At 34.7% G+C, this 22463-nt stretch overlaps 2 protein-coding genes across 4 annotated transcripts in view; one reads left to right on the forward strand and one right to left on the reverse strand.

The window, feature by feature from the left end:
• LOC117176322 overlaps positions 1-12955 on the reverse strand; it is a 287162-nt gene extending 274207 nt beyond the window's left edge. The window contains exon 1 of the mRNA XM_033366548.1: positions 11676-12955. Within this exon, the coding sequence (XP_033222439.1) occupies positions 11676-11759 (84 nt within the window). The 5' untranslated portion in view covers positions 11760-12955. The remainder of the gene's footprint in view (positions 1-11675) is intronic.
• Positions 1-22463, forward strand: part of LOC117176324 — a 306697-nt gene that overhangs the window by 148669 nt on the left and 135565 nt on the right. The gene's annotated exons all lie outside the window — the stretch shown is intronic.

The following is a 22463-nucleotide window of genomic DNA, read 5'->3' on the forward strand; positions in this document are numbered from 1 at the left end:
CCGATATTTTATGTATAAAAAAAGTTGGAACGTTCAAAAAATGTCGAGGTTCAGAAAAAAGATAAAATAATTTTCAGGGAAGTTCCTACCAAAATGCAGTACTTAAACGTACTTTATTGTACTCTAATACATTTTCCAGAGTTTCATCTCGATATTTTATTTATAAAAAAAGTTCTTAGGTTTAAAAAAACATTCAGTGAACTGAAAAAAGTGAGATCGGTAATATAGGTATTTAGCTGTGTCACATGCCCTTAATGGCACTAAACAAGGCACTTATATCCATTTCAAGCTACCAGGTACAAAACGTGAATCTTCAATCCTTTTTTATATGTCTTTGTATCATACATGTACGATTATTCTATTTATAATCAAAATCCGTAGAGATCTGAGTGCATATATCAAAATAGTTAACGGTGACAAAACGACTACCATGAGCTCAGTGTTGATCGATACTATCCAGCACTATCGACGCCATATTGGCTACTCTCAGCTGCTCTCTTGGCTCCTCTTCTAAAATCGCCGAAATCCGTTGAAGTCTTTGCACATCGCCGCATCGCATTTCGCGCACGCCTTTCTGCCAGCAGAAACTGAATTTCAGAGCACGCGAATAAAAATCATCTCTAACTCAACATACCTGTCAGTTAATTATCATATTACTCGTATATCAGATACGAGACACTCCACTTAAGTTCCATTTCTGATTAAAATTAGGTGACTTACTTAATTTAATGCAAAAATGAAATTCATCTACATTTAAAATGCATCATCTTGTATCACTGTGTAATATTTATGGCCGCTTCTTGGCCTTTTAGCTTCTTCTGTTATACAGTCCTTACTCAAATCCTTGTCCACCTTCCCGTACTGGAGTTACTTGCATCTCTCGGAAAAGGTATAACAACCTTCTTCTACCTTCGATCCCGTATTTAGCGAAGCTTTCTCGAAATTCATCAGTGCTGCATTTAGATGAGCTTCAACTCTTTTTCAACCATCAGCGGACCCATTTTAGATTTTTTAGAGTAATTCAATTTAGAGATGCGTGCTTTTCTGTAATTTAATTAAGAAAACATTTGTGTTCTCATTTTAAAAGAACATTGAGAGAAGTTGTGAATTATTCCAACTATATAGTCTGACACTTTGCCGACATTTAGTTAGAAAATGTTTATCCTATTTGTTATAAGAGAAATTCCCACGGTTTAAATTTCTGTCATTATATGGATTATAGTCTACGAAACAATTTTCGGTAAATATTTCATCACTATAATTTCATGAACTATATTTTGCTGAAAGTTAATCACCACGATAATTAAGTGGCTCACTACTAAGTACTGATGTCTTTACCCTATAATAGTCGAAATTATAAACATTTTGTATAGTGTGTGGAAACACTGAAGAGGAATTCTACTAGAAGTAAAGATTAAGTGAAATATTTCCATTTTCAAAATTCAAAGAACACATGAAAAGTAATATATGATATTCAAATGAACTTGAAGATAGCCATGCTGTATTCGCACATACATATGGATGTATACACTCCAATCTACAGATAGGGAATACAACTGCCAATTAGCAAGGGAAGACCCGCTCAGCGTACAGATAATTGTAACTGAGCCATATATAGAACTGACACAGTTTTACACCATTATTCACCCTCCTCTATTCCAACATAGAATTATGTACAGATAGGCAAATTTCATTTTCTGTGTCGGAGGTGAGAACAATACCTTATGAGGGCGTGAAAGATGACGAGTCGTATATATGTCTCTCTTGCGCGGAAACTATTTTACGACCTTTTCTTCGCGTCTTCGAAGATTTACATATTTGCATATACCTTATCTGGTTTTAATTTTTGACTGAGGTTTTAATCGTTGCATGAGAACTGCACTCTTCTAAATTACAGCTTCGCTCTTAGAATGGTTATTTTTTAACTTTTCAAGTAAACTGCACGATCAAAAACCATAAAAAGCTTTTACATGAGCTAAAGTACTATCAGAGCGTCATCCATCTTGATTTGACTTCATACATGATCCTGAATTAGATCATTATGAACTCAAAAGTCGATCATTCATTACGGCTGATCAAAATGCTCTTGTCATCGGTATCATTTTTGTTGCATATCAAAACGATATTGATTTCGGTATCATTTTGAACACTTTTTTTTACTGTGTACCTTTATTGTTTATCTATGTTATCCTAAAATTTGCAGAAAGATGTTTTGATGTTGGTACTATCTAGTATTACGAAACGTTCCCTACGACTAACTGGCCCATTATAGAGCCAGTTGGAAATGGATTAGTCTTACTTGTTAATTTTTAGTATGTATTAATAACTAATAAATTTTCACTTCAGAGAAATAAAAACCACGGTTGATGGAGAATCTGAAGTGCCAGAGAGGGGATAGAATGGGGAGGGACACCCAGTATGCAGGTGCATCGCGCATCTCTCGACGTAGATCGCCGACGTGGATTTATTTGGCGCGAGAACCCCTCGACGCTGTTTCTCCGTGCGATTCTTCGTTGTTTCGCCGCAGCCGGCTTTCTGAATTCCAAATGCTACGAACTCAAGGGGAGGAGAATTGGAAGAAAAAGAGGCGCGATGAAGGTGCAGGAATGGCGAGGGGTGGCGGGGTTTGATATGAAAAGGAACAAATAGAATAAAGAGCAAAAGAATCCCGAGTCCAGAGCGATTCAGATCAGAATTCGAGGAACATTTGTGTCGTCGCCACTATCCACTTGAAATTTGGGAATCCGCGTCAAGATCAACCGCATACTAACATCCTGGCTTTCGTTAGTCTTGCGGACCGTTTTTGCAGGAGTTTGTGTGGAACTCGAGACGAATCTTTCTAATTAGTTCTTGTTATAGGAGGTACGATATATATGTAATTTGATTGTTGATTGACTATTTAGTGGAAGCTCAAGATACATAATCAAATTGATACTCAAGCCAGTAGGTGACGGGATGATTCTAGGCCAATGATAATTAGATTGATATGTAATCTAATGATTAATCATTTACTACTTAATATCATGATTGATTTGTTTGCCACCTACATAATGTTAAATATGTTTTAAAAATGAAATAATGAGCTGTACTATATACGGTCGTAAATCGTTTACGCAAGTCTGAACTGCTGCGGAATGATACAGAGCATTAGTGTTAGAAATTTCATCTAGCGAATTATAGCACAGAAAAAAATTGGGGGTTTACTAAAGTTGCGGCTTAAATCAAAATTGGTATCATTGAGATTATTTAGAACTTGAGCTCCAATAGATAGCTTTTCATTTAGAGCACACCAAACGCTTGCACATTGGGGCTGTTAAATTAGGGATCGATTTAGTTATCGACTGATGGCTTGAAACGAAAAGTTTCTTGCATATGACTATGCCTTTATATTGACAACTTTGTTACGTAACCTGCAAATTAAATTTATCAACTCATTATATCTATTCACGAAGTAAAAGTAAGGAGAAACCATGCTAATGCATTTGCGGCGGAATAGCATGGTAACTTTTTCGGAATATATGCGGGGGGGGGGGGGCTTTCTCAACTTGTGAGTGAAATATCTACGAAATCCGATAGTACCGAGAGACGATTGTCATGGCTGTCATTTAACCTTTAGAGGGCTGGAAACCAATATTTTGGCTCACTAGGTAAACTTCTTTAATTTTTATTTTTAGAATAAAATATGAATTTTTGTAACATTTTTACCAGTTTTCAATGTAATTTAAGTCGAATTGATCCTTCCCAACCCCTTTTTAACTACCCCATACCCCTTAAATTTACCATGCCAAATTTGTCAAAACGGTGCCTTATTTCGTTTGCACGAGGTGATAATTACAAACAAATATTGTTATAAAATGTTTTGAATATTAATATTTGTTATAACTGAATATTAATTCATCCTCCTCACCATCTTTAACTCTTTTACCATTTTACTCCTTTTCAGTCGAAGAAAAGGGGTAGCTTTTAGTTTTAATCCTATTAGAAGGGTTGTTTTTGAATTCATGGTATTTTTTATGTCAGATATGGATTCAGCATCAAAAATACATCGAAAACGTATATTTGCACTTCCAAATACACGAAAATTAAATTGCGTGATTAAGGGGTTGAGATACTCCTAATCAACCCCTTCAAATTTGAATAACTACTCTATATAATGTTTATATGATGTAACAAGCTTATATACTATTGAAAAAACCATTTTTTTCAAATTCGAAATTTTTAACATTAGCCGTTCCGTACAGGACCAGAAAGTCAATATATTGGCTTAACCCCTGATCGAGACTTTGTCTATGATCAATCAATGAAATAAGATAACTTTTGGTACTCGGCAGCCCCCCCGCTATGAGGACCGTTTCATTGTCATGAGATTTAAGGCTGTTTCAATAACTAAAATCTTAAAGATATGGCTCAATTCAATTCTAAATATCTGAATAATTTTCCTGATGTAATTTTAAGAAAATGAAAAAAAGTTGATGAAAATCGGTTAACATTTCAAGTAATTAAGCATATCGTTAAGAACACGCAAAATTACAAGAACTGTCAACTAGCATTGAAGATATTAACCGATTTTTATCAACTTTCTTTTCATTTGCTTAAAATTGGATTAGGAAATTGATTCAACTAATTGAAATTTAATTTATTAACATATTAACACATTTTAATTTTTCTCAACTGGTTCTAATTTTCTCGCGTGAAGCATGGTGTGTCAAGCAGTCAAGCAGTGAAGCAGTCAAGCGTCCCCCCCTGGCGGCAGGGTATTGTGAACAAATGTGAGGGTGGCGGCCCTGCCGCTCCCCAGAAAGTGCATAAAAATTTTGGGAATTGTTGAAAGTTGATGAAAATCGGTTAATATCTTCAATGCCAGTTGACAGTTGTTCTAATTCTGCGTGTTCTTAACGATATGCTTAACTACTCGAAATGTTAACCGATTTTCATCAACTTTTTTTCCTTTTTTTAAAATTACATCAGGAAAATGATTTAGATAATTAGAATTGAATTGAGCCATATCTTTAGGATTTTAGGTCTATTCATGTACCTTAGTGTGAGTGAGCTTACTCCAGCAAGGGTCTTTTGTCCACAGGCATGTCAATAATATCAAGAACCATCAGCTTTACAGTCAATTTAACACTAAATACTTCTCAAATTTTCAACCTTTATAGACAAATTAAATGTCTTTGGAATCGTAAAAATACGGAGATTCCAAATATATTACTTTCAAGTAACTAATTGCAAAATTACGAATTTTTTAGTGTCACATTTTTTTCCCATTTTCTAACAAAGGACCCTTAAGGAAAGGGGTGGCCTGGCAAAGCACGCAGGTACTGCCCTGAGAGTAGGTCACAGGGCAGCCAGGGCAGGCTACCCTGCCCAGGGCAAGAGCGTGCCGACCACTGCTCTAAAGCAGCGATTCCTAAACTGTTACCCTGGGCAGGGTGGCTACCCGGCGGTAGAGGGATGCCACCCCGGGCCGGTTAGCTCGGTAGGCTCCAAAGCAGGGTGCCCGGTGTGAGCATGGGTCTATTTTTTTGACCTAGTATGAATGCCTTTTATTGTTCTGAGATTGAGATCTGTTACAATAACTGAAGTTATGAAGGTATGATACAATTAAATTTAAATGAGCTGAATCAATATCGTGATATAAGTTTAAAAATATGGAAAAAAAGTTCATAAAAATCGGTTAATATTTTCACTGAATTTGTCCAAGAAAATACATTACTGGACTACTTTGCAGCGTAACAAAAGTGCAATAACTTTTGAAGTTATTAACCGATTTCTTTCAATCTTTTTCTAATCTTCTCGTCATAGTCCAGAAAATCTAACGCTGCCTATTAAAATTCGCTCATGAATGTTTAACTAAATTTTCCATTTTTCCTACAATGGGAAGGTCGAGCGCGACAAGCCAGCACATGACAAAGCAAAAGTAGTTTTCGTTCCGTGTTATGTACTATTTTTTCGTTGTTGATAATTTTGAAAAAGATAAATATATTTCGAAGGTGTAAGTATTTAATGCATAATTTAATTCCGAGTTAGCTTGCGAGTAAACCTTCCAAAAATGCTTTTTTTTAAAGTAGAACAAAAGTAATTTATAGTTTAAGTGGTGCTGAATAGTTTTTAATTTGGCCATTTTACAATTTAAAATTATGCAAGATTTAGGTTTTGCCATTAAAAATTCTATAACTTTCATGCGTTCAATTTGAAACTTTCAATTCGAAACAGCACTTTGAAATTGGTCAAAGAGGTTAATGAACAATATTTTTACAAAAGAGTAAGTACTTAATAATAAATATTGCAGAACATTTTTATAAATAGTTTTGTAAATGTCACTGGAACCTTCATGTAAGATTCCAAATTTTTAAATTACATGAATTTGAAAACATATTAATTTCACAGTATTTAATCATTCAAATTTAGCGCTGAAATAGGCGGTAACCCTTTCGGCTTTTGGCGACAGCACTTTGAGCATCTGCGTGGCTCTCGCAAATATTTCACTTAAAAGTCAGGACATCTATTCCAAAAAAGTTGTCATGCTCTCGTAGCACACAGTACCTTCTCCTTACTATTACATCGTGATCTATTAGACTTGCGGTAATATTTTGTGATTTAATTAAATTCATTAAGGTATGTCCATCAGAATTTGATTACATGTGTGTTTTCATGTGAATGTGATGTCATTAAATTAACAAAATGTCGAAGTGGGCAAAGCGAAAAATAGGTTCTTTATAAATAGGCTCAATTACATTGGGATCATTTAGAACACCAACCAAGGTATCATTTAGAGCTTATTTATTGTTTTGAGTTCCTTTTCAGCAAATAGGGTTCATTTTTGTTGCAGCTCCTTTGTAACAAAAAATGGGTTATAATGGAAACCCTAGTTTTTTCTGTGAAGTTTTGATCAATGATCTTTTGTAAACTATACAAGTCCGTAGCCATGGGGGACAATGCCCCCCCTGAGTTCATCGTTTGCCCCCCTGAGATAGTATTGCTAATTTAAATGTAAGTTACAATTGTATTAAAGCATAGTGTCTATTTTTGTACTGATTTTTAAGTGAGAAAATAAAAAAAATTCATTCACGTTCGTTTTATGATAGTTGCATATTGATAAATTCTTTATTCTCTAATCTTTTTTTAAATGTGGTTGCTTTTAGTAATACTAGGTGACGAAAAAAAAACGTTACCCCTCCTTAGATTATGTTTGCCCCCTCTGACATATTAGTCTGGCTACGGGCCTGAAACTATAATTAGCGGAATAAAAGTCTTCAAGAGTGAAGTTATTTGCATATAGTTACAACAATTTTCAACCAAGAAATTAGCCAATTTTAATGTAGTGGTAAATTTTTTCGAGCTTTGGCATGTTATGTTGTAGTAGAGTCCTTTCTCGCTATTAATGCTGCTGTCTATCTATACACAGTAAAAAAAGTGTTCCAAACGATACCAAAATCAATCATTTTGAAATGCAACGAAAATGATACCGAATTCAAGAGCATTTTGATCGGCCGGAGTGAATGATCGACTCTAGAGATCATAATGATCTGATGCGGGATCATGTATAAACTCAAACTAAGATGGCTGACGTTCTTTGAGTACTTTAGCTGATATGCAAGATTTTTATGGTTTCTGATCGTGCAGTGTGATTGATAAGTTGAAAAAAGAATGAAATCTGATATTAGAAAATATCACCTGTTAACTGTAGTTTTCACTTACGTGCAGTTGGATACAATTTTTAGGTTATGTGATTATGACACCGGCGCCAAGAACCGGCGGCCATTTTGTTTAGTCTGACAAATGAACCAAAAAATAAGATCAAATTGATCTGAATGGATAGATCATAATGATCTCGAGAGTCAAATGATCGTTAGAGCAAAATGCTTTCAAACAAAATTGATCCTTTTTTTACTCTGTATGGTTATTCTTAAAAGCTTTTGCATTATTTCACCCAGCAAGAGAAAGTGCAGATCCTGCGAGAGGCACTAAAGCTATTACAACACTTGTTCTAATCTGCAGGTTAAACGAGCGTGCCACATCTATCTTGCGATCCAGTAGACATGCCCTAAATAAGCACCCGTGCAGACATCTCAATCTGGCTCCGATCGGGGCCAGGTCAACACCCGATCGGTACACGATCAGTCTCATTATAATCCATTCGTGAAATTAACAAATGCAGATTTAATATAAGTAAACTTGAAACTATCGAATGGTCTTCTCCTTTCAAAGGCCACCTTAATATTTTGAATTTCCAGTAAAGTTTTTTTTTTAAGTAAAAAATGAAGTACTACAGACACGAAAAGATTAGGTTACAGACTTCAAAATTTAATTATACTTTGAGAAACGTTAGATTATTGTAGATGATATCAGTTTCGAGGAAGAGGTTTGTTTTTAATGAGAAAATGGATGATAACCAAAAATATATTTAAATAACCATTTTAATTTCTTGAAAGAAAATTTGTCTATAAAGCTTCTTAACAAATTAGAAAAAGTTTTTTTTTCGTAAAAAGATTCCCTACAACTTGACATTTTCGAACTCCTCCAAAGAAAATCATCGGGAAATCACCTATAATTGGGTATTTATTAACATTTTACTGTAAATAAATTCAATTTTCTGTCAATTGCAGTACTTCTTGTAAAATTCGAGGTGGTTTTAGATAATATTTGCGCAAACAATTGAGCTATCATTTATTAGATCGTTTTATTTTTTGAAGTCTGTTAAGAAGACATATGGACCAAACAACTTTTAAACAAAAATGAAAATTTTTGAATTAAATATTTCTGGTTGTTTTAAATATTATTTACAGAATATGCATTTAATTAATTTTTATTATTTAACTTAGACCTAACGGACGTTTTAATAAGTTGACATGTCATTGTTTATAATAAAAAAGAAAAATAACTTTGTTTACCCTTTTAAACTTCGCGCGAAACCAATTAGATGCCGAAAGCGACGCATATGCAGTTGAGTAACTAGGCTCTTGTTGGAATCCCTACACAATTGGCATTTTGCATTTTGATTGTACTACTTGATTCTGAAATTCATGTTATGAAAATTTGTCCTTAATGTATTTCTGTAATGAATTTATTATTGATAGAGAATCAAAGTTTCAATAACAAAATGGATTGTATCACATATTTTATTCTCATAATCTAAAAACATTAAAATTTTGTGCATACTGCAATCCATTTCTTGTAAATAGATTTGATAACTCTAACTCTACATTAAATCGAAAAACTTATAGTTCTTAAATAATAATTGAAGACAAAAGAACTTGATATATTTTATTATATAATAATATTTTACTCATCTAATAGTGAATATACTAATTTTACCTAAAACAATTAAATTAAGTATTAATTTTTTTGAGGTTAGGTTTCAATAAGCCCGTAGAGTGTAATCACTTACTCTTATCTTCCTCGCACAGGTTTGGAGGTATACTGGCTGGTGTTTAGTGCCTCCGAACACGTGGCTTACTCGCCTTATGCATTTTTAATGATTGCTAGAATATTATAAACGAGTAGTATACATATATTACATACTACAAGGGCAACTGAATTAAATAGAAATTTATTATTTTTGTCGATCAATTTAGGGCAAATTCGATCCAGTGCATTATACAAAAGTTACGCTCGAAATAACAATGGTAAACGATCAAACTGTAGCGAATAAGTTATAACATAATGACGATGTAAAGGAGCTGCAAAGGTCTCGGGCGTTATGAAAATTGTGAAAACAATGGACTCCAAACAGCTGCGAGTTCAACCCACATTCTTGCCCCTCTAAACGTCTAAATACAGCGACAAGCATGCGATACGCAAGGTGTGCTTTCGCACATCTAATTGGACGCAATCAAAAGCACGAATGTCATTTACTTTAGGGATTCTTTTGTGGATCAGAACATTTTAGTTTGGACCCGAGTTTCAAGGTTCCTTGAATATTCAGATTCGGAATGGACCCTATATGAATAGATCTGAGAAAAACTCATTCCAAATACTTAAATCTCTGGGCCGGACTTGCAACATTAATATCCTTAAAGGTGCAAGACCGGACCTGGGACTTTTCGTGATCCTAACCTTGTTAGAACTCCTGATTATCCAAACTGGATTCAAGGTGTAAAACGGGTAACGGGCCTTTCAAAACCTCCGGCTTTCGATCCCTGGAAGCTTCCTGTGCGGAAAAGCGTATACCTACAGTCGGCAAGATCAGTTTAACGTGCGCAAGCTGCAAAACGCAGCTTCGCCGTTCCGTTCACGGGGGTAACGATCCTTGGATCTCATTTACAGTACAAATTAATTGTAGGCGGACCCGCGCTCTTAATGGGCTCACAGCACGCAAAGAGGTTAGGTTTAATGAAGACCGCGTGTTATCCGTGACGAACTTTAGCTGTGAAAAAACGCCAAGACGTTGGCAACTTGGTACCACGTGTGGTACCAACAATGTCCCACTTTGAATGCAAGTTAAACGAAGATTTATGCCGCACCGCGTAAATATAAACAACAATATGCAATTTTGCTTCATTGTCGAGCCGGTTCTCTCGCGCGAACCAATGCGAACTAATAAGGTGTGCACCGAACACGCTTTCCCCTTCCTTCCCTTCTATCAAGCGACTTGGTCCTTCGACTTGGATTGGCTCAAAGTGCAACCGAGTTTCAATTTTAATTATACAAGAGGCAGTCCTTTCCATTCGTTTAACGACTTTTGCAGTTGGATTCATTAAAACTTTTCGATTTGCAAATGTCAATGAGTTCAATACACGTACCGTGATCGCGTCGTGAGAATCAGTAGCAACGAAACGTCAACGCGTCAATTCATTGTAAATGTCAGCCGTCGATTTATGATGGCAGCTGCTTGATGTGTCTTTCAAAACTTATGCCTATGGTAAATCGATTACTATCATCAAATGGTCTTTCTTTCTCCACATTTTAAACGATTTTCTTATATAATATCTTCTATTGGAACTACAGTGCGAGTTAGGGAACAAGAGACAATTAAAATCCCAGAGGGGAGCCTGAACAAGGTGTCTTATTGAATTCAAATGTTGAATGTCAGTGCGGTTACATCATGGCCACGGCCGTTTTGAGATTGGCTAACCAGATACTGCAATGTCAAAGGTGATTTAGGTTCGGGTTTTTGATGAAAACGTCTATTCTTGACTATAACTTCATTATGGGAATGTATTCGTATACGTACCACTTTATGGAATCTTTTAAATAAATATAATACATTGGAGTAAAGAGCTAATGCTTCTACATTGAAAAGTGGATAATTTTCAGTCACATAACCTGTGAGTATTAAGTGACAGTATAATTTATATTGCAAACTTCCTACTACACACTTTTATCTAAATAATATATCACACTTTTTTATAAATAAGCAGATTCAGAAAAAGGAAAGTTGTACTCAGTGCTTGTTTTTGGGAAGCACATGGATTGACGTGTCAACACTTTTCGGATATGGGATAATTTTCATAAAGGTTCAAAAATTCCAAACTCGAAATACAATCTAGCTCTTGTTTGAAATATCTTCATCAATCAAAATTCGTAATCATCATTAATCAATTTGAATTGAAGATCCGCCTTACTCTGTTTCTCTTTTTTATTCTGACGATGTACAAAGTTGTATGGCTATGCTCTCAACCTAAAAAATCTTGAATTAAAAATAAAAATACTTAATGATTTTAAGTACTTACACTCATTTCCCCCATGCTGTGACATCCAAAGAAGATTAATCCACGATATATCAATTGTTTAAAGATAAAAGTCACACTACACATCGATTTTGTTTCCGTTCCATTCACTTGCTCGCGTGACACAAACTCTGGCAAGGAAAAATAAAGAAAATTGTGCACTGTATGTAGTATGCAAGTGGAGAAAGGAGAGATACGAAAGTATCACTTTTTCTGGGACTAGAATATGTATAAGGGACTCGGTATCAAGAAACAGCGTTGAACACCCACGTGGCTCTTATTTTTTTGCAAGTATCTGCTGATTCGAACTTTTGAAATGATAATCCTGGCTCAGACATTTAGACTTCTGTGATTATTACTTCCCAAAACGGCGAAAGCTTGTCGCCGACGAAGTCGACAGCGACGGCATGGGGGTTGATTTCGGAGCAACATCCTCCCAAATTGATCAGGTAGAAATTGGTTGGTCCTTTGTTTTGAGTGTATTCTTGAACGGAAAACCCTTAGGGAAGTATCATATGTCTCAAGCGGATGGTTTGTCTTGCTTCACTCCATTTTCCTCTTTCTTTTTCTCTTTTTGTTCTTCCTCTTCGCCTTGTATCCTCGATCTCAATCTCTAGAATGAAATAACCCACTGCGTGCGCCCAAGGTCCCCCGGTCAAGAAGGGATCCACTGAACTCGCTGATTCCAGCAGCAAGAAGGACCACACACAGGCGTTGAAGTCTCCGGTTTTCTACGGCACTAATAGTGTGGATGGTGCTGACATGCTGGGAACGTTCTCCAAACTTGAGAGGCTGGATATGTGGATCCTTTTCCGTTATTATCAGATATTCCTCAATCGGGGTTTCAACAAGATATTATCTCGATACAAGAAAGGGTTACAGGTTTTCACTAAAATGGAAAATACAGCTCACTCAAGAAGGTTGATTTATTCACCACGATGTACAATTTTTGAAAACTGCTCCACACTTATTCAAACTGAAGCAATATGAACACACGATTATCACAATTGTCATTTCTCGAAAGTGCTTTTCAAACGGAAGAAATTAGGAACCTTATATACTAACTGACATAAGTGAATTTTGTTTACCACTTTTACAGTATTTTGTAAATTATTAGTGGTACCACTCAACTTGTTGAAAACCCTTAACTTCTCATACGCTCTTAAGGTACAAGGGATGAAATTATCTACGACTTTTGTTTAACAACTGGGTCCGAAAGAGTGAAATCTCACGAAATTGGTGTCTGATCGCGACGGAAACGAAGGAAACTACAAATATTCAGCCACTCGCCGGCCCGAGCTGGAACTCACTGACTGGAGTGAAGTTCATACTCGAGTTGTACGGTGGGACGAGACCGAAGAGTGGGGTTAACTTTGTTGCGTGACTAGGGCGAGAGGTGACGGGAGAACAGTTGGTGCGGGGGTGCAAGGATCATACGTTCTAGGCTTACAGCCTTACGCCTTTACGGCCTTACGAAGTGGCTAGCCACTAGTCGCCAGTGACTACTATCGGCGAGAAAATTCGAGTCCTCTGGCTTTGACGTTGAATAAGTATGTGAAGAAAAAATGGTAGGTTAATGAAAGAGGTATAATTTTAAAGGTGCAAATGTTGTACGTTAATGAGCCAAAAAATAATATTCCAAAAAATTATTTGTGGCTTACAGATCTGAAAATCTGATGAAAAGTAAGGAAATTTGATAGCTTTTAAAAACAGTGAACTTTGAAGCATAGTTTTTTCAAAAAAAAGTAATAGGAAAAATCTGAAAAAATCATGGTGGTACATTAAACATTTATGAACAGATTGCCGTCGAAAAATTTGCAAAATATAAATAATTGTTCGTTTTTTGTGAATAAATATGCAAGCGCACTATCTTCAGTACTAATAAAGATAATGAAGTGATTTAAATTGGAGGTAGTTAGTTGAACTATCTGTAATAATTTACAATTTGAAGAAAGTATGTGCTTCTTGTTGTCTTCGTTCAAATCGCGATATTTGAAGTCAGTATTTTATATAGGAAAGCAAGTGCGAGAGCCCAGCGTGGTGCCGTTTTTTAAAAGGATCAACCTCGGTTTTCCTTGACACAGGGAAAGGGTTTGAAGGCCAGAGTGAGGCTCGGAGGCACAAGTTGGGTAGATCGGGCTGAGGGAAACCCAGGACGATCCCCTGAAAAAAGGTACCACGCTGGGCTCTCTCACTTGCTTTCCTATATAAAAAACTGACTTCAAATATCGCAATTTGTACGAAGACAACAAGAAGCGCATACTTTCTTCAAATTGTAAATTATTATAGATAGTTTAACTAACTCCCTCCAATTTAAAACACTTCATTATCTTCATTAGAACTGAAGATAGTGCGCTCGCATATTTATTCACAAAAAAAGAACAATTATTCATATTTTACCAAATTTTCGACAGCGATCTGTTCAGAAATGTTTAATGTACTACCATGATTTTTTTCAGATTTTTCCTATTATTTTTTTTATAAAGAGCTATGCCTTCAAAGTTTACTGTTTTTAAAAGCTATCAAATTTCTTTACATTTCATCAGATTTTCAGATCTGTAAGCTACAAATAATTTTTTGGAATATTAGTTTTCGGCTCATTAGCGTACAAAATGTGTACCTTTAAAATGATAGCTCTTTCATTAACCTACCATTTTTTCTTCACATACTTATTCAACGTCAAAGCCAGAGGACTCGAATTTTCTCGCCGATAGTAGTGCTCACTTCTCACACACATATGAACCCAGTTCCTCATTCAAGATCGCACCCTTAGGATCTGACTATTATCTCCCACCGGACAAGCAGTAGGCTTTATTATATTTACGAGGCGTTATCGAGCCAATCCAGCAATATTGATTCCGCAGGCCGAGCACCCAAAGATCGCACTATATCACGAACACCCTCAACCTTGCCTACTTCCTTTTTTCTTCTATCTCTAGTCTTCGAAACAAACATTTTCCCCCTAATTTTTTTTATGTTTTAAGAATTATTTTATGGCCTAGAGAAGAAAAAGTTGTCAAATCTTGCTTTTCTCTTCTGAGGAGGAAAAAACGCGTCATTATGCCACCAATTTGGTACAAATTCTTATTAGATTTAACAAAACTCACTGATGAGGGCCACCATTGTGTGCCGAAACGTTTGAAAAAACTTAATTAGTTTCAATTCACCTAACCCTGAAGACAACAACTTACATCAACAATTTCTAAAAAAATGATTTTTGAGGATCAATATAATCCCCCCAGAGATTATTACAATCAAATATTCATATTATTAAATTGATACAAAAATAATTTCTCATGGGTCAAAATGAAAGAGAATGGTGTACTTTTTACTCGATTTCTCAGTGTTCTATAACGGCTATAATTTTTTGCCAAAGTATGGATTCCACTCTCTAAAATAAAAGCAGTTAAAAACTACTCACTCAAATTTAATTATATTTTATTTTACTAGACAACAAATTTGCATTCTTTTTCTAGTCATAAATTATCTGTAGCGTTTTTTTAAATAATATTAATATTTACAAAAAACATGCCTGTGAATTTATAGTGAAATTCTACCGCACTTTATTTAATATTTTGATTTTTTACTGGATAAATTATTTAATAACAAAAGGAAATAATAAAAAATCAGTTCGCCAATGGGCGGAAAATGCTTGAAGTTGTGTGCTAGTTTTGAAACAAATTTGTGTAAAATTTTCTTTATTTAAAGCCAAAAACTTTATTCGTTATTCGCTTTTTTGGTAAATTTCTGATCAAGACTGATTAAGATGCAGGTGTAACGAGTCGTTTGGGGCGTTTGGCTTCTGAGATTTTATTTTTCATTTATATCGTAATATATTTAGCAGAATCTTTTTTAAATAATGAGAACTTTTGGAGAGGGTTTGGCTCCATCAACCTTACAAATTCTGTGAGCATATTAAAGAAAAACAAAATATATTTTTCACTTGCTTCTCTTTCGGAAGGTTTCAGAGTTGTTATTTCAGGTTTCAGATTCAATATTACGATTTTTAAACAGCAATTTTGGATACGATTGCACAAAATAGGTGATTGCACGCAAGCGTGAAACTTGCAGCATGAGCCGGAGACTCGAGGCACGAGTCGAAAGAAAATCTAGAAGAGTGTAAAAAGCTGAAGGCAAATTCTGGGATCACTCGAGTATAAATTGCTTGTGTTAGTATTGCAATTTCAATAGCATCATTTATTTAAAAAAAAGTGTCTAGTGTCAATACTAAAAAAATGTTTATCAGTCTTGTTTTATTTTAAATATATGAAACTGTAGGAGGTCAGACGTGACAAAACTGAACACTGAATATTTTATTGCAACAAAGTTATGCTTAACTGCGATTTTTTTAAACATCTGTATGGACTAATAAAGTGCTGTCTTAAACTGAACCAGTAAAATTGTCACTGCTTGAATCAGTATTTTTAACTATCACTGGTGAACCAGTGATTTTTTCACTTCTACTGGAAAAACCAGTAAGTGAGTCAACTACAATAGCGTTACTCAATATCCCAGTGACGCCAAATGATAGATTTAACCAGTTATATAGCATCACGCGGCCAAAACATGAACCTCCAGTCGTCTGGTACGGGGGTATGGTGTCTATGCGGGGTATGGTGAGGATTGCAAATAACGGCCATATTTTTTATTTTCATTTTAGTTTTTTTTTACATAAAATAGCTTTCTATTTTTATTAAAATATTGATTTGATGCAATTTCTGTTTTAAAATACGCCTTAGGAGAGTAATTATGAACAAAAGTTTCGGACAAAAATTTGTGAAAATGGCTTTGGCAGAAATTAAGCACTTAGGGGCTGTCCATAAAAGACGTCCGCAGTGGGGGGGGGGGGGGGGGGATCAGACGAAAGCGGATAAGAAGGGGGGGGCCAATCCATTTTCGGACGTCCACTTATTCAAATTCAATAATTTCCACGTAATGAGGTACATTTCTTAAAATTCCTCTATCCAATGATATGTAGTCGATTTCGAATTCGCCCGCTTTGATTCAGGCGATTGTAACAACATCCAGCAATTCCGGGGAAGACCATCTGGTATTACCAGATGGTGATGATGAAAAAAAGTAAAAATATGAAAAAGAGAGGGTGGGTTCTGCCTTCAGGACGTGCTTCAAGGGAGGGCCCTTAAAAAAATAGTCCACAATTTCGGAAATTTTGCGGACGTCTTTTATGGACGGCTCCTTACAGAATATTTTTAAATAATTCCTGCATGAAAAACTTAACTTTGAATAGGTGAAATATTTGATCAAAGTTCTAGTATCATCATTTGTTTCGATAAGCGTTGAAAATATATTAAAATTAATTCAAGCTTGCGCCGTCACATGTGGGGCGTGATGCCGCGCCTTAGCGAGGTCATGTATTTCAGTATAGGTAATAGAAGGTTCAAGGAAAAAACTGAGGGTTCGGTAATGTTGCGGCTGAAGTAAAAATTGGTATCATTCATAACTACTCCAATAGAACTCTTTTTAAGGGTTCCTTTTCAGTTCATTGATATTCGATAGATAGCTATTTACATCTTCAACCGCGCATGTGCTGAACAGCGGGAGCCTATTTGAAATCAATAAATGCAATGAATAACCATAGAGGTAAATATTAACCAAAATTTTTTTTTAGCTAGGAATCACTGCCAATATATTTTTAGTTTAATTTGCAAAAAATGGGCCTATTCATGGAATAATGTAAAAAATGTGAATTTGTTTATACAGGCTATTGACATAATTAACAGTTGTTAATCTGAAAAAGAATGAATGTCAGGAGTCAATGATAAGATATTTTTTGATTCTCAAAAGAAATGGAGCCTATTCATTGTGACATACGAACACTGTGAATTTGTTAACAAATATTGTTTAAATATTCCACACTTTTTCTAATTAGAAAAATGTGATAAGAAGGAATAATTAGCAATATATTTATTGTTGATTCCGCAAAGAAAACGAACAGTTTTCATGAAAAAATGGTCAAACTGTGCATTTTTACATAAATATTGTTAGAACAATGAAAAGTTTATGTTAATTTGACAAACAAGACAACAAGGGGTCTTTGGTAATACATTTCTAGCTTACTCAATGATAAATAAGACCTAATTCTGCAAAATTAACCAAAATGTACATTTGTTTATAAAACTTGTTTGAATAATTCACTTTTATTATAGCAAACAATCATTGGAAATACATTATTTGATTTCGCAAAGATAATGGAGCCTGTTTGTGGAAAAATGGTCAAAATGTGCATTTATTGATAAAAATGGTTTAAAAAATTAGTTTAAATAATTTCTAAACAGACAAAAGTTTTTAAATAATCACAATTAGGCAAAGATTTCTCTTATTATTCTATATAAAAACTACGAACTTCAAACAACTAATCATCGCGCATCACAAAAAATGGCTTTTGTTCATTGAATGGTTTAAAACATTATAAACCATGCAATAAATAATGCATTTCATGCGATATAATTCAACATTTTGATACTAAAATTCATTTTACTGAAGGCTTCATTTTAAAAAATTGTTAATTTCATGACAGTGTTTTCAGCTTTGTTGACATAACTTTTGTCCCAAAGAAGTCTGACTTTCAATATTTTGTAAAAAGATTAAGAAAGTGTAAGCCACTTTATTGGTAAAAGCCTACGCTTTTAAAATGCATCAGTGAACTCTCACTGACTTACAGTGAAATCTCATTGGTTGGAACAGCCAGAAGCGAAACAACCATAAGCTATCCCAGTGGGCACAAGCGTTAAAGAACATCTTTAGAACGGCTTAAAAATGTCCTAAGTCAGTCCATATAACGTTCCATAAACATACACTGTTCCAGAAATGTTTCAAAGACGTAATTGGAACATAAAACGTTTTAAGAACATTATTTGGCCTGACTTAGGACAGTTTTTCAAACATTCGAATGACGTCTTTTGACTTGTACGTCCAAAAAACGTTTTTAGGACCTTCCAATTACGTTCTAAAATGTTGTGCCCACTGGGATTGTAAGTTAGGACACTTAAAGGGTGGCAGTACAGTACTAGGTTACCAACATTTTTTCGAAAAGGTGTTTATTGTATGAAAAAATCTTAAAGAATCAAATAAACGTTACGATAATAAGATTTGTTCGCATTCTCATTGTTCCAAACACAGTGATAAAAAAATTTAATTTAAATTTTAGGTAAAGTTTTATCGTAGTATTTTACTATAGCAATTTTTCTCTTATTTTCACGATATTTTTATAATTTATCATAAAATAGCTCTTTATTCTCTCAATAATAAATGAGCCTCTGGATGATGTAAGCCAGGGCTCGCCACTTCAAGCAGGTGCTGGCTGCCACGACAACTGTATGACTGCCACCAAGCTTATCTGTCATTTTTTTCTTCGTTTTCCAGGAATCGAGCGAAGGGTTACGGTCACGGTAAATTACGCCTCACCGTCATTCACGCCGGAGGGTCTGAACTTTTGTACTCGAATTTACAATACAATTCATTTCCAACTTCAATTTCATTTTTAATTTACAAAGTGAATCAAATTTGTCTGCAAATTAAACCTCAAATTAAAGCTTTAAAAAGGTGGACAAATTTGGAGAGTTTTGAATTAAAATTCAGAAAGAATATAGAAAAACGATGGCCACCAAAATCCCTTCTTTATTTTGAAGAGTGTAAGCTCTACTACTACTCTATAGTCTATAATGACCGTGAAGGGCCAGCAACCAGTCGAACTACAAGATTGTCAATGACTGCCTTCTGGTGAGCCCTAGTCCGAGTGTAAGCTGTAAAGTGTAAACCACAAGCGTCTGGCCGTTGATACCTCGAGGAATATTTTTCAAAAATGAACTTTTTAAAACTGCATTATTATAATAACTTTAATCTCGGTCTGAAATGCAATTTTATTAATATTTTGATCAGAATTTGGAAATAGTTATTCTCTAAACTATTATGGAATTGACGAAATATTAAAAATGAATAATTTTTTATATGAAAACTCGTTATCAATTTTTTAGTCAAGCATAATCGAAATAGGGTTAAAGAAGTTCCGATCGCTTCGCCTATTCGGGTATTTTTAAGTAAGCGAAAACTTACAGCGGAAGAATGATTTGAATCAATTCAGAAAACTATTAAGTGATACATATCGCCAATGAAAAACTCGAGTATCTATGTTTTTAACTAATTTATTCAATATATTTGTCACCAAAGCAGTATTTGGCACAAATCAAGGCATTGAATTGATGAATGAATTAGTGCGGGTTTTCAGACGTTATATCATAACCTTCCAACAAACCTTTATTAGTTGCCAGTGATAACGTCTGTCAAAGTCGCAGTGTGTCTCTAATGTTACAATATTGTAATTTTAAAAAAATTGTTAGTAAAATTATAAGTAAGCATAACTTAAATTTCCCAAAAATACAGTGAAACTCTTATATAGCGCCGATTTTGGGGCTGTCGGTGGGTGGGAAATAACTCATTATAGCCTTTTTCGCTTCTGTTTGTTCACGCCTGAGTGACAACCGCAGATCCCGCGCAGCTCCTGTTATACCTATACCTTCAGCGCGGCGTCAATTCTCAGAAGGGCTGTACCAGGGAGGGCTATTGAAGGGGTTTACTGTATTTGCAGCTTCACTTAAAATAAAATTGCAGTATTACCAGCGCAGTGATTGGATCACCGCAGTAGTTGGCGCGCAGAAATCACGTAAATCCGCAGTAATACCCGCATTGAACATTTTGTTTAAATTCGCATTTTTTACCTAAATCTGATTTCTTGCCAGGTGTTTAACGACTGAATTATATTAATTAAATGCCAAATATTGATTCACGAATTAATTCGTAACGAATATCTTATTCAAACACTTGTTTTTTATCTTTAAAAGTCGTCTTGATTTTTTGTTCACAATAATACCTACACTTCCCTAATCGTGCAAAAAATTGCGAGCATTCAATTTGCTTTTATCGGTCGTTTGAGAGCATGGAACAACGGAGTTTCAGCTATCGGCCGCGTGACTCCGTGTCAGGGGCTGAAACGCGCGACTTTATTTGCGCGAAACACGTCGCTCGGTCACTGATTCACGATGGGATTCCGATAGGGCGGTTGGTGAAAAGCGGCCAGCTCCATTTCCAATGCGTTGTTTCTTCTCGAGGAAGAGGGATTCCAGAAAACTTCAATTAATTTCTGTTGGAAACGTATTAATGATTCAGAGATAGCTGTACTCAACACTAGAGTGAAGATTAAGTTGATTCAACAAAACAGTTTGTTAAACCTACTTTGTTTGTTGAAACTAAACAATTTGGCCAGTTTAAATAAATCTTTGGTTATATTTAGAAAAGACATCGATTTAATTTGTTTAATTTAGGTAATTACTTATTTGAGCATGTTTTTAGTTGATTTAACCAAATAAATATGTGGAGCGGAATGTATTATTCATTAGCACGACGAAAAGTGTCGGAAAGATCGTGCGTCGTGTCGTAAGTTTATAAAAAAATGAGTGCTACGAACACCTGGACACTTACAGTTTAGTTCGCAGGGTGCAGTTTATTTCACCGATGCAGGCAATCTAACCTCAAAATTCATAATGACCATTATTGATGAAAGAATCCCAAACAAGTGTATACAGTATACACGGGGAATATTTGCGTGTTAAATTATATATAATTTAGTTCGGTAAACGGAGGACATTACGGCATTTTATTAAAATTTCACTTTCAGTCACGTAAAATGAAATAGGGTAATATTTGATATGAAAATATCGATTATTAAAATAAATGAATTATAATTTAATTCGTGATTTAGTAAGAAATAATAGAAATAATAGTAGAGTCGAAATGTTAGTTACAGTTTCAATAAAAGAAAACAAAATCTACTGCTCTGAATATGTGAAATCTACATCCCAGTCATGTAAAACTTCATGCGCCAGCAAAAAAAAAAAAATCTTGCTACAACCAGATTCTGTGGAAGGTCATCAACTACTGCGCACATCATTACACTATTTGACTTAAACAAGTAAATTAAATTACAATGCATTCCATATAATACAGTTTCACTCTTTTAACGATATTAACGAATTTAAAAATCGAAAACGCTGTGACAGGTTTCGAACCACCTAATCTACGTTTAACGCGTTTGATCACTAACGCCTAAACCTCACGGCTAACTTAACACTTAGAATATCGAGAAAAAATCTCAAATATTAAGTTAAAGTACGAGAACGTCAGGACCGCCCTAAAAATATCTTGTCCCCGTTTCATCGAAATTTCTTATATTAAGATATTATTAATGAACGGGATTATAATTTAGAGAAAGTAAATAAAACTATTAGGTAATATTTTATTACAAATGTTGTAACCTTAAATTCTTAAATTATTTCATTTTCAATAGTTTGAATTTGTGCAAAATTGTACATTAGAAACTCAAAAATTAAACTAAACTAATCTATATATCTGAATATCTTCTTAAGTCCTACAATATCAACCGAAACTTAAAATTGTTAAATTTTGTACGGCGGACTTGACTTTAAACTTCAGCCCTGACAATGTTGACGTCCCTAGCAATTTTTTAGTTTACCTTACTGTTGTGTAATTCCTCTTATAATAAAAGTGAAGATCTCTTTAAAAATTTTGCAAACCTCTACTTTCTTTTGAGTGAATTGTTAATATCACACGAAAATAAACTTTATATCATTCATTTTTATAAAAATTTACATTTCTTTGCGTTATTTTATGATATACTGATATGGAAATATTACAATCCTTATATGAATTATTAAATATCAGAATTTTTATTATTGGATTTAAGATTTTACATAACTC

Source organism: Belonocnema kinseyi, chromosome 7 (genome assembly GCF_010883055.1).
Source record: "Belonocnema kinseyi isolate 2016_QV_RU_SX_M_011 chromosome 7, B_treatae_v1, whole genome shotgun sequence".
In the NCBI taxonomy this organism is placed as follows: domain Eukaryota; kingdom Metazoa; phylum Arthropoda; class Insecta; order Hymenoptera; family Cynipidae; genus Belonocnema; species Belonocnema kinseyi.